Raw genomic sequence first — 14,194 nt, 5'->3', positions numbered from 1 at the left:
TTTCGAATTATTTCAAGCCCTGATTTTGATAAGATACATTATGATTTTACCACAAAAGATTATAAATACCATTTAGTGGTTGAAAGTGCGGGTGAGAGTAGTTTTAATACCGTTAGTCATGATTCAGTGACATCACCATTGGATGCTGCTATTATTGATATGGAATATCCCTGCAAGTCCTCAAAAAGTAGGATTAAATTGATAGGCTCATGCAATGGCTTAGTTTGCTTCTATAATTTTCAGAAAAAATTATATACTGTGTGGAACCCGGCCACTGATGACTACAAGAAGTTGAGAAAACCAAAATTTGATATAAATAATAACTATAAAGTCGACGACTGTGCTTTATATGCCTTCGGTTAGATCACCGGACGGGTGATTACTACTTGGTAAGTGTTCTTACATATGAAGAGTCAGTACACATTTACTCTCTCAAGTCCAACTCATGGAGCAGCTTTGACTCCGACAGCGATATGCTGAATCATTATATGGAGGCTGGGGTGTGTTTCAATGGAGCTTTTCATTGGTTATGGAAGGTAAATACTGTGGTCTCCAAGAGGATAGTCTCACTGAAGATGGGAGAAGAAAAATTTGAAGAAAAACTACCAACAGAACTACCCGAAGATCAATATTATATGGATATGGGAGTGTTGGAAGGGCGCCTTTCTCTACTTTCCACATTTAATGAAACTTTTGGAGTATGGATAATGAAAGATTATGGAGTTCAAGAATCTTGGAGTAACCTTTATACATTAAGATTTGACAGCATTATGTGTGTTCCCCGTTATGATCTGCATCTTATGGGTCCTTCCAGAAATGGTGAAATTCTGTTCAGCCAGGTGGATAGTGTCGTTTTATATATCCGGGAGCATGGAACTGTAAGAAAACAAAACATTCATGGTTTAAAGGCTGGAGGAGCAGTGAGTTATTATGAAAGCTCGGTTTCAATAGACTCTATTATTGCCGCCGAAAGAAGGAAAAAGAGAAAAATCACAAGAAACTTGAAGAAGAGTACGACTAAGAAGAGAAACAGGTGAATATATATGCTATATCTACTCCTTGTTCTTAATATATATTCGTGTAATCGTTCTTTATTGAATTCTCTTTCAGTTGTTGTGTTTTGTTTCATATGTTAGGACCTGATATACACACACCATGTGATGAAAGTGAATTTTGTTTTGTCATGTCTATAGGAATGCATAAGTTTGGGTATTGTCATAGTTGATGAGTGCTCGAAATGGTTTACCTGACTGACTATCCTAGAAATCGGTAAAGCTTCACCAACTGACATATTTGGTTCTTCAAAGAAGTTGAGAAAAGATTGCAAAATTCTTGTCCAGACTTATCAATCAAGCAAGTATGTAGGGTGTTAATTAGTATGTTTCAATCATTTTTGTTTGTTCACTGAACCATTCCATTAATGGGTTATTCTTGAATTCATCCTCCTAGTAGCTAGTTTGTTTGTTCATCCTTTAACTGTGGGGTTTTAGACAGTTTATTCCTTATTAATGTTGTCATTTAGTTTCTGCCATGGATTTATACTTGTTGAAATGGTGTTTAACTAGTATGTTATGTCGGTATGTCCTACTTGCAAACTATCTGTTTCGCTTTGGATTTCGGTTATTGTTGATTAATTTAGGAGAACAAGAACAGTTGGACATTTAAAATTTGAGAGTATACCGAAGAGATTGGAAGTGGCAAGCAAGATATTTTGTTTCTTTAGTAAAGTCACCAATTTTTGTTCTTACAGCAAAAGAAATTTACTACTAACTTTTAGTTCTTGTTAAGACCTCAACTTATGCTGCAACATTTTTGGTGATAGAATCAACCTAGGTTCTTCATTGCCTTTTGAGCATGGATTTATTTCTTTGCAGCCGAGTTTTTCAGCTACTTGTAAATAATAAGAGGTCCTTTTACAACAAGATGAATCTTGGATTTTGATCTAAGTCATATACCTGTGCATACGACACTATATCATTGAAACTAGTCTTTGCAGAAAACTAGGTTTCTATGGTTACCTTTAACAAAAAAAGAACTACAGACAATGGAAAAGATCATGATAGGGGACAGGTTCATCTTTCTCATAATACGCAGGAAGAAAGAAAAAATACGCAATCAAAAAAATTTGGACCATTTCTTGATTTGTGCGTGTCATCCTTGAACAGGGGCCATACTAATTTTCTCTGTATCGTTCCAATTTTATCGGATGTCTCCGAAGGGACAAGCTTAAAGGAAAGCTCGGGCTATTTGAAGCAATTATCTACAGTAATATAGGCAGTATGGGACTAAACAACCAAAGCCCATAGTCCTAGTTTCTGATTCCTTTTCTAGGCGGTTAAGAGTTCGAATCTCTCTATTCACAAGTTCATATAATCCTGATACAATCTTTCCAAGATCCTTGCATAAGCCTCAACGTTTTCTGTTTTCCTAGCAACTGGAGAATAAATTGCGACTTCAGTGACGCATTCAACTTACATCCGCAAAGTCATCACGGTCAAAACATCTGACATGCCAGCGCCATCTTGAGCCTAGCGTGTAAAACAAAATGCATGTTTCGACAAAAATAGAGTACTCATCTAATATATGACCATAATTCAACTTAAATGTTTGAATTCTCAGTGCAAATTTCTGTAAATACATGGAACATGTATATACATACTCATCTAGTATATGACCATAATTAGATGATTCTATGTATATCAGAATGAAAATATATATCTGACGATAAGGCACAATTCTGACTAATAGTTTCTTTGTTATGACCCCCATCCACGATTCTTTCCATGCAAAAAAAAAGTACGAGAGTAAACTGAAATTGAACCATGTTTCTACACTTAGGAAAATCAACCGATAGCTGAAGTTTACAAATTTTAAGAAGCAATTAAAAGGGGAAAATATCGTTTGGTCATTTTTTAGGCGGTCTCATGTCTGTTTAGTCTTTTGGAAAAATACTTTTACTGTTTGGTCCATAATAATTTAAAAATATAAAACAGATAAAATTACCCTCCCGTGTTAGTTTTTATGGAAAATGGGTCATTTGTCCAAATACTTTTAAAACATGGTTCTAATGGACGAGTAAAAATTAGTATGGGTGAAATGGACACCAGAAAAATAGCAAGGATGAAACTGGATTCATCCAGGCTTAAACTTAAAAAATAGCGAGGATGAAATTGGATGCATCGTGTTGTAAATTAAAAATAAGAAAAAGTATTTGAAAATTGGTAGGATGAAACTGGTTACATCCTGGCTATTTTTACATTTTTGTCCATTTAAACAGTATCAAAATCTAGATGTCTTTTTCACCCAGGAATTGTTGATTTTGGTCTTTTAAACCAATTTTGTGTAGTTTTTACTTATTTTCTTGTAGCAGTTCATTCGTCAAAATGAACTCATGTTAATTTTTACTTATTTTTTCGGAAAACATATAAACTAGAGTTCATTCCAGAAATGAACTCCATATAAAAACCTAAAAAAATCAGAGTTCATTCCAGAAATGAACTCCATATAAAAACCTAAAAAAACAGAGTTCATTCCAGAAATGAACTCCATATAAACCTGGCTAAATTGGGGCCTATGCCATTTAATTGGGGCCTATAACTACATGACAAAATAGGGTCATTAAGAAATAATTCATAGAAACCCCTTATCCACTATTTATGTTAATGCCTAATATGCCCCTGTGAAATTAGTGCTAATTCGGATAATTGAATGATGTTTAATCAAGTTAATTTCCGGATTAACTTTCATTAATGCATAATCAACACTTGTAATTTATTTTTTTCAAAAGACTCAATCCATAATCGGTTTATGTTAGTGTTTTTGTAAACCGATTCTGGGTTGAGTTATACCAAATGACGATGTAAACCCAGAATCGGAGTTTAATCAATACCCACATACACAGATTTATGGAATCGGTGTTTATATATGTACATGTAATCCGATTATGTCATACTTTCATAAACAAAATATTCATTACATGGTTTAGGAAATTAGCGCACTACATACATATATAGGATTCAGTATGGGAATTCTAGAATTTGACACATCAAATGCTCGTCAATGAACCTCCGAGCACGTCGGTACAACGTCGTATATTCTTTGTGGTGAATGAACTTAGTTTCCCCATTACAAATTCTCCATAGCCCGTTGAAACGCTTCAGCTGAAATTTAATGAATTCTTAAATGTTAGTATGTGAACTTTTGACATAGGTATAAAAATGATCGCATTACTCACTTTTTCCCTAAGAGGAGCTCGTGGATGATAGTCGTACACCATATTTTTAACTTTTACGTACTCTCACATTGCACCTTTAATGTATTGGAACCGAAATGCCAAGTCTCTTCATTTGCGGTTATTGGGATTCCCGGTACGCCCGTAAAAAAACTCTTTAACTCTCTTCCAAAACATTGAATAGATTTCATTCGGACGTTCGCGGAACGTATTATCAAACGATTTAACGCGACACAAATCTACATATGCTTCCCATTCCATTTTCTAGGCTAAGTGTGTGAAATGGGAGTGGCTGAAAGAGGTTGTCCTTATATAGATAAAGACTCAACGGCTATTTTTATTTGAATTCAATTCACACAATCGGATTTTACATATGACCACGTAGACCGATTGTGTCCTTGTAAAATCATATAAAATATGCCTCTCACAAATCGGGCTTTTGTAATGCACATGTAAACCGATTCCTGAAGTTACAGAACTTTTCTTCATAGCAATCAGATTACATGTATGTACATGTAATCCGATTCTTAAAGTTATAGAACTTTTCTTCAAAGCAATCGGATTACATATATATACATGTAATCCGATTCTCAATGTTACAGAACTTTTCTTCATAGCAATCGGATTACATATATGTACATGTAATCCGATTCTTAAAGTTACAGAACTTTTCTTCATAGCAATCGGATTATATATATGTACATGTAATCCGATTCTGAAACTGAACCTCTGGGAAACTGTTAGAATCGGGTTACATATTGGTACATGTAAACTGATTCTGACTGAAAAAAGCTAGAATCTTGCATTTTTTTCACACACATTTTAGTTGGTTATTTTATCGCGTCTTGGAAAAACACATACAATTTTCAGAAGAAACCAGATTAAGTCATTTATAAACTAGGAGTATAACCAAACATAATTCGACAATAAGTTTAAGACAAGAAATAAGTTTTGACTCCATAATTATCCATCTTTAAAGACGTAAACATGAATATAACCATTCATTCATGAACATCCCCACCACGACCACGTCCACCACATCCTCGTTTACCAGGTTGGGCGTTGCTCGATGCACCTTCAGTCATCGTTTTTTGGGGGGATCTCTTCCTATTCTTCTTTGGATCCTCCTCCTCCTCCAGCTCCCCAAACATTGCACCAGCTTCTACATCTTCGATATTATTCAATTCATCAATCAGATTTTCATTGGCCTTAACATTTATCCCTTCCCTGATTTGTAGCTTTGCTTGGCTTATCAAGTACCCGACTCGGCTTCTCTGTTTCCATTTTAAAGATAAACATTCAACAAAAAATGCTAATAACATTAACAAAACCGTAATTGAGTAACAATACGCACCAGACATTCGAGAGACGTATCTTTGTCCTCTATCTTGGGCCTCTCATCTACTCGTATCACTCGAGTATGCGAAACATTGAGGTACCATGTAACCCGGAATTGCCTCGTCATCTGTTCGAGATGGGCCATTCAAAGGATATTTGTGAAACGCTCTGTCTTCCCAATAATCACATGATGGTAAAGGCTTGTGAACAATGTCAATATCGTTATCATATGATTTGGTTTTCGTCCCATTGATTTTGAACATCTTGTGCTCCTTTGGGATTTTTTGTACGTAACCGAATTGTCTTGCGACTCTCGAAGGGTTGTACATTACATATCATCTTGGGTGAAACAAAGTCCCAAAATAATAATTTTTCTCTCGGCACCCAACCTTCTTTCCTTTTCCTTTAGTCATATCCTCCTGTAAGGATCAAAGACAACATCTTTCGTTGTCAAGTTGTCCAACTGGCGTCTCAAATTCAGATAATCCTTTTTTTGGTACTTCGGTTTAGTTTTGTAGGTGTACTTGTCTCCATAATACTCGTGGTTCCATTCCTTGTCCTCAAAAGCCCTTCTAGAAAATATTGGGAAGTGCAAATATATTCACGCCTGCAGAAAAGCCATATTCCCTCCCATTTGGTTCCTTTTAGCCCTAGAATCCTTTCTCAACTCGTTCAACGAGTATGCAAGGATGGAAGTGCCCCAAGAGTATTCGTGAATCTTGTTAAATAGTTGCAGCAGCTGTATAAAGTTGGCGCTCACACTGGCACCGGAAACGTCGGGGAAGATAACAGCTCCCAGGACGTAGAGGACATACGCATTGGCCGTGGCGATGATACGTTCCCGCGTCACCTCTTTTCCCTCAGCACGAATCTTATTTGTTCCCATGAAGTTATCCCTCAGCTTCGAGAGATGGAATATCCTCTGCTTTAACTTGCCTACCAGCATCTCTGACTTGGTTCTCTCCACATCCCATTGGAACACATCCTTTGTGAACGCGTAAATCTTGTCCCACTCAAGCTCTTTCACTTACCCTTTGGGATTCACGACTTTACCTTCTATGCTTAGCCCGGTAATGAACTTCGCATCATGTGGAGTTATCGTCAGTTCTCCAAACGAAAGATGCAAAGTATCCATTTCCCCGTAATATCTCTCCGAAACAAAGAGGTCTGTCGTAACCAAGGTCCAAATTCTCGACCGCAGGTATCAACCCCCTAGAATTGACTAAATCGATTACTTCCGGAACTTCTCCAACGGTTGTTTTTATTCCTTCCAGTGGTCATTGCCTCATCATACTCAATGATGTTCCTGGCTTCATAAGACGAACAACATCCTTGTGATCCTATAAAACAAAACAATCCCGATGGACAACAATCAAACACTACACGGATAATAATGTTTATGTTACATAGCATAAGGTTTAGGTACTTACTATTGTATAGCAAACGACGGCGGCCCAACTGTCTTTGTACCCCCTGATGTGTGTCGTAACCACAACAAATTAATTAAGATATTTACCACTAATTAACTAGTAATATAACGGTAGTAAGAGATCGTTCCCACAGAGAGTTGTGTAATTGATAGGTTATTTGAATTAGCAAAACAAAGTAAAAGATAATGGGGGATTGGTTGTAAGATAAATAAAAAGAAACAAATAAGAAAAGAAAGGGATGATCCAGGAATCCTTCACCATTACCAAGCGATAACTCGACTACCAGATTCTATTCAACGAATAACCAAGTAGTAGATCACTCAAGGTGTAATCCAATCAAATGCTTTAAGATTTGTGAATTTAGGTTGATCCAAGTAGTTGAACTATTGGATCAAGGTCCACTTACTGATGTTATCTTCACTCGCAGTAGCTCCACAGAATCCCTCTGCAAGGTCTCGCGATGTCTATTTGTGTAGAGAGTCAATCGACGATTACTTATCTCATAAATTCTACTAGCTTTAGAACAATCAATAGACTAATCTAGTATGCCTCCCAAATTAATCTAAGAATCATTCATAAACCCTAAATATAGAAAAGACAAACGATAATGATAAAAACTCCGAACAGACTTGTATAATAATAAAGCTTCACGTCTAGAACATTGAATTCATCCTTAATCAACAAAGGTTTAGCAACTCATGATTACACAATTACCCGGTTTCCCCCTAAAGAGGTAAACCCTAGAATATTTTATGAAGAACAAAAGTATAATATGAGATGTGATAATTTCTAATTGTTGTGGAAATCCTCTTATATAGTTTTCATGAGATCTAGGTATTAGAATCCATCCGGGACAATGTTTCCTTGATTTGGAAGTCAAAATACGTCAAAAGGGTCCCCATAGGTTTGTCTCAGTCAGCATTGTCGAATACCCCAAAGCAATACCGAAAGTTGTGATAAAAAATACACCTTTTCTGCCTGAAATACGACTACTTTCGGTATTGCTTAAGCAATGCCGAAAGTGGTGATGTAGATTGCAGTTTTACGTCTCGACTGTTTTGGTCATAACTTCTTCGTACGAATTCGGAATGACCTCATTCTTTTACCGTTCTCTTCAAAATTGAATTCTCTTCAATATGGTTATAATAAATCCTTAATTTGGATGATTAGGACTTGGTATTCTAGTCCTTGTTATTTTTTCGACCTTCTTTGCTCCTTTTCGTCGCACTTCTTCCACTTCCTTTGGATCTAAACACTTGGATCTTTGGAGACATCCACTTTATAGATCTTTTGAAGCTCTTTTCACTCTTCTTAGGATGATTCACCTGATATGACACATAAACTAGAAAATAATCATAATAACAAGTAATATACAAGAATTATAGCTAAAACAAGTATGTAATTGACATTCTAAACATGTAAATTAAGCACTTATCAAATTCCCCCACACTTAGCTTTTGTTAGTCCTCGAGCAAACTACCTAAAGTACAACAACTCCATGTTGTCGAGGATACATATGTACTTAGCAAATGCAACATGCCTTTAAACCCCTAGGTGTCCCTAGTGGACGAGTTATAGTCTCGTGAGGTCTTACGAGAGGTATACCCACAAAACCTTCTCCAACTTCAAAGCGTTCCAGCTTCCCAAGCATCCAAAGATCTATGAGGACATAGAGTTTCTGCATGCTAGTAATAAGAAGTTAGAAATACCAAAGAACATATTCTCATTCTTAAATGTTGAGTGAGAGATAACCACACCATAATGAGAGAACGCATGTTTGAGAGCGATCAATAAGCATTTCGCCTCGACTTCTGCCTCACTTAAAAGGATTTTATGATAATTGCACTCAAAAAGACGGATTTTTTATGGGTCTCACATTTGTGTAGGTAGGAATGAAAAGAGAATCCTACACACGTTGAATGGTGGGAAGGAAACCTTCCTATTAATTTCTGGAGACTCCACAAAATCGTGGAAAATAAAGACTTTTTCTGATGATATCTAAGAAAGGAAATCAACCATTATTATTAAAAATAGAGGATGAGAGTACTTACCACCTTCACATCTGATTGCAATGATGATAACACCACTCTCACAACATCCAATAGAAACGTAGTCTTCAACTCGTCTTTTTCATCTTCTTGGTATTTTTCTTCAGTCTTCAACGGTTGATGATAAACTCTTGAAATTCGTAAAACTTTGACAATTTATAACTCTTTTCTCTTCAAAATTCCTTGTTTCTTGACACTTCCTTATAGATTTTTCTTCCCCATGGCCTTATTGAACAAATAACAACCTAAATGCAAATCCTTTTTTTTTTCTTTTTTTTTTGAGAAGAAGATTGCAACTACAAAAATAATAACAAAATTAAAATTAATATGGCCATGAAAGAAGTACTTTACCACTTTGTTCTTCACAACTTGTATTGTCTTTGTATCACAAACTTCAATAACTCTCACCTTTTGATTTTCTTCGCTCTTGTAAATAAGTCTTCATATTTAGATATAGAATTCCGCCCCTTATGTGTAAGTCTTGAACATGTATATAAAAATCTGCTCATTGTATGTTGCTTTACTTGGATATGAAATTTACTCTTCCTTGTATTGTTGCTTGTAAACCTCAAACGTCTTCAACTTTCCTTGTAGATTTTGATGTCTCTCCACTTGTTGATGATGATGGTGTTTCTCTAAATCTGTTGTTGGTGAGAGAGAGAATGGTTCTAACTGCAAATCAAACTACAAGAAGGGGGTTTTCATCTATAGACGTCACCCTCATGATTGAAAGAATTAGCACTCAAGAGATCAAAGAGTAGTGCTTCTATTGGTGGGAGGTTGGGTAGCTCACCATTCTACCCGGAATTAACGTACGGTGACACACACTCAAAATAAAGTCTTTAGTCAGCTACAAAGAAATCTGGTCTGGTGCCTCATTTAATATGAATATAGGTAGTCTCCACTAATGATTTATCAGCAAATCTAATAATGCATTTCTCCCTGCTCCTTGCATCACCGGCATGATTAAATCCATTATTAACACTCTAACAAGCAAGAAATCCAATGTATTTCCCTAACACTTCCAAGTTCAGATATGTCGGTCAGAATTCTCTATGTAAACATACCTAGAAGTATGCTAGTGACTCCAAAATCTCTACAAGTTGGAGATTTTATGCAAAATTTTTGAAAAACTCCACATGAAAAATATCCAAACACTCCCCCACACTTAAACTTTACCTTGTCCTCAATGTAACTGAATCTTCCTAAGTAAAGTCAAGGTAGGAAATCCTAATATGATATACAAAATGAAGAAAAATAAACAAGATAAAGATAGAAATACAAAACCGATGGGTTGCCTCCTAGTTAGCGCTTAGTTTTACGTCCTCAGCCCGACTTGGCATTCTCCAAACTACTCCTCCAGAGGGAGTAAATCACGAAATTCTAGCACATCCATATCTACATACGCAATGATTTCGTAATAAAGTTTCAATCTGTGGCCGTTGACCTTTGAAGTTGTCCCATCTCGGATACTAGTTATATCAACTGCACCATGAGGATAAACATTAGTAACAACGTATGGTCCAATCCATCTGGACCTTAGCTTACCAGGAAATAGTTTAAGACGAGAATAAAATAAAAGAAATTTTTGCCCCACAATAAAATTCTTCCGAGAAATCATGTTGTCATGGAAAACTTAGTCTTTTCTTTGTAAATCCGGGAACTTTCGTAAGCATCATTACGTATCTCCTCAAGCTCATTAAGTTGTAGCTTTATTTGCTTCCTCGCATTGTCATAATCCATGTTGCACATCTTTATCGCCCAATAAGCCTTGTGCTCAAGTTCAACCGGAAGATGACAAGCTTTGTCATAAACCAACCGATATGGAGACATACCAATCGGTGTTTTGTATGCCATTCTATACGTCCAAAGTGCATCGTTGAGTCTATAACTCTAATCTTTCCGTGTTGTGTTAACGGTTTTCTCCAAGATGGATTTAATCTCACGATTTGGAATTTCATCTTGACCACTAGTTCGTGGGTGATACGACGTACCGAACTTGTGAGTTATGTTGTACTTCTTGAGAAGAGCATGGAAGGATTTCTTGAAGTACGAGCCTCCATCACTGATAACCACTCTTGGTGTACCTTGTCTAGAGAAAATATATTCCTTCACAAACTCACAAACAACTTGAGAATCATTAGTAGGGGTGGCTTTAGCTTCCACCCATTTTGAAACATAATCCACAACAAGAAGTATATAAACTTTTCCATTCGAATTGACAAAAGGGGCCATAAAATCAATTCCCCACACATCGAAAATTTCTACAACAAGAATCGTGTGAGTGGCATTTGATCTCGAGCACCTAGATTTCCCGTTCGTTGACATCTATCACGAGATTTACAAAAGATATATGTATCCTCAAATAAGGTGGGCCAATAAAATCCACTCTCAAGAACTTTGAGAGCGATACGTTTAGAATCAAAGTGATCACCACATGCATAGGTATGGCAAAAAGTAAGGATGGACTGGAATTCAGAGTTAGGTACGCACCTACGGATTATTTGATCGGGACCATATTTCCACAAGTAAGTCTCATCCCACACATATTGTTTGGCTATCTTCTTAAGCTTAAGCTTTTGAAAATTAGACATTGTACTAGGTACTTTCCTTGTAACCAAGTAATTCACTATATCAGCGTACGAAGGTGTTGAATCTTCAATTGAGAAAAGTTGTTCGTCTGGAAAACGATCTTGTAAAGGAAGTTCTTCGTCGAAACAACAAGTCTACTGAGATGATCTGCAACAGTATTCTCAACACCTCTCTTATCCTTGATTTCATAATCAAACTCTTGCAATAACAATATCCACCGTATAAGTCTTGGTTTAGCTTCTTTCTTCTTAAGTAGGTACCTAAGTGCTGCATGATCGGAATACACAACCACTTTTGCACCCACCAAATACGATCTAAAATTTTCTAGTGCAAACACTATAGCCAAAAAATCTTTCTCGGTGGTAGAATAGTTAATTTGAGCATCGTTTGGGGTCCTAGATGCATAATAAATCACATGGGGAAGATTGTCCACTCTTTGACCCAAAACCGCTCCAACCGCATAGTCGCTTGCATCATACATCAATTCAAATGGCAAACTTCAATCCAGTGACTTGATAATCGGCGCAGCTGTCAAAAATTCTTTCAATTTGTCAAAGGCTTCTTTACACTCCTTGTTGAAGTCAAAAGCAACCTCTTTTTGCAACAATTTACACATCGGCATTAAGATTTTGTAGAAATCTTTGATAAACCGCCTGTAAAACCTGCATGACCAAGAAACGAGCGAATCTCCCTCACCGAAGTGCGGTATTGTAAGTTTCTTATTTGGTATATCTTTGCTTTGTCGACTTCGAGCCCTCGAGAGGAAACGATGTGACCTAGCACTATACCATGGTTTACCATAAAGTGACATTTCTCCCAATTTAAAACAAGATTAGTGTCTATGTATCTTTTTAGCACAAGTTCAAGATTTTGTAAACAAATATCAAATGAATTTACATAAACACTAAAGTTGTCCATAAATACCTCAATGATTTTTTCCACATAGTCAGAAAATATACTCACCATACATCTCTGAAAAGTGGCAGGCGCATTGCAAAGACCAAGCGACATCCGTCTATAGGCGAACGTACCAAAATGACAAGTAAAAGTAGTCTTCTCTTGATCCTCCGGTGCAATAACAATCTGATTGTACCCCGAATAACCGTCCAAAAAGAAATAATGTGAATGCCCCCCTAACCTTTCTAGCATTTTATCAATGAAAGGCAAAGGAAAGTGATCCTTTCTTGTTGCGGCATTAAGCTTTCGGTAGTCTATGCACACTCGCGATCCTGTTTGAACTCTTGTAGGAACAATTTCATCATCTTGATTTCTAACAACAGTGACACCCAATTTCCTAAGCACCACTTGTACCTAACTAATCCATTTGCTGTCAGAAATTGGGTAAATTACTCCCACACTTAGTAATTTGAGGATCTCTTTCTTTACGACCTCCATCACTGGGGGATGCCTACGCTGAGCATCACGTACTGGCTTACTATCATCTTCCATAAGGATTTTATGCATGCACATCGATGGACTAATGCCTTTGATGTCAGCAATAGTCCAACCAATGGCCGTTTTGTGCTCTTTCAAAACCCGGAGTAAACGTTCTTCTTGTTTGGTAGTGAGGTTCTTTGCAATAATCACCGGAACCTCCTCTTTATCACCCAAGTATGCATACTTTAAGTGATTGGGAAGAGGCTTCAATTCTAGCTTAGGTGCCTGCACAATAGAAGGTAAAGGAACCTCGTTAGTCACGGGTAAAGAAATATAAGAGATATTACCCGTTTTAGCTTCTTGTAATGTTTTTAAAGCACCATATATCTCCACTATCTCTTTCACTAATTCGACGTCCAATTTCGGATGCCCATGAACGTCCAAATCAATGCTATTTCGCAACACAACTCCAAGTTCATCTTCATTGCTCAAATCAAGCATTTGTTGTGCTAACGAATCAATAACATCAATAGAGAAAGCGGAATGCACATCACTAGGATAATGCATGGCCTCAAATATGTTGAAGCAAATGATCTCCTTATCAAATTCCATAGTGAGTGTACCATTGTCCACATCAATCTTCGTCTTTGCAGTTTTCATAAACAGTATCCCAAGAAGTAACGAAGTAGATGAACAATTATCTCCATTTTGCATGTCCACAATGTAAAAATCAACCAGAAAGATTAATTGGTTCACTTGAACTAACACGTCCTCCACGACTCCCTTAGGATCTATATTGGACTTGTTTTCCAATTGAATAGTAATCTTTGCCTCTTTTAAAGGTCCAAGATTCAAAGAATCATAAACATCGGATGACATAACACTTATGGATGCTCCCAAATCAAGCAAAGCACGCTCGAATCGTCGTTTACTAATAGTAATTGGCACTGTGAAGCTACCCGGATCTTCACATTTTGCAGGCATCTTCTTTAGTAACATAGCTGTAGCACTTTCGCCTACCTGAGTAATTTGATTAGAAATCAACCTATCCTTCCTTGTACACAAATCCTTCAAAACCTTGGCATACCTGGGTACAGTTCTGATGGATTCAATAAATGGAATGTTGATTTGTATCTTGCTGAAAATATCCATGATCTCCTTATCATGAGCTTGCTTCT

General features: G+C 36.7%; 1 protein-coding gene and 1 non-coding gene across 2 annotated transcripts; one reads left to right on the top strand and one right to left on the bottom strand.

Moving 5' to 3' along the window:
* The first annotated feature begins 473 nt into the window (after positions 1-473).
* LOC113272670 (F-box/kelch-repeat protein At3g06240-like) lies at positions 474-1,037 on the top strand. Its single transcript, XM_026522477.1, has one exon. It carries the CDS (start codon positions 474-476, stop codon positions 1,035-1,037), a length of 564 nt encoding a protein of 187 aa, XP_026378262.1.
* A 1,082-nt stretch (positions 1,038-2,119) lies between these two features.
* On the bottom strand, positions 2,120-2,222 carry LOC113276952. Its single transcript, XR_003324735.1, has one exon. It is a non-coding gene; the product is annotated as a U6 spliceosomal RNA (small nuclear RNA).
* Positions 2,223-14,194: the final 11,972 nt, after the last annotated feature.

The sequence above is a fragment of the Papaver somniferum genome, chromosome 4 (genome assembly GCF_003573695.1).
Source record: "Papaver somniferum cultivar HN1 chromosome 4, ASM357369v1, whole genome shotgun sequence".
Lineage (NCBI taxonomy): Eukaryota > Viridiplantae > Streptophyta > Magnoliopsida > Ranunculales > Papaveraceae > Papaver > Papaver somniferum.
The sequence above is the reverse complement of the archived record's forward strand: the minus strand, read 5'-3'. Positions and strand labels throughout refer to the sequence as shown.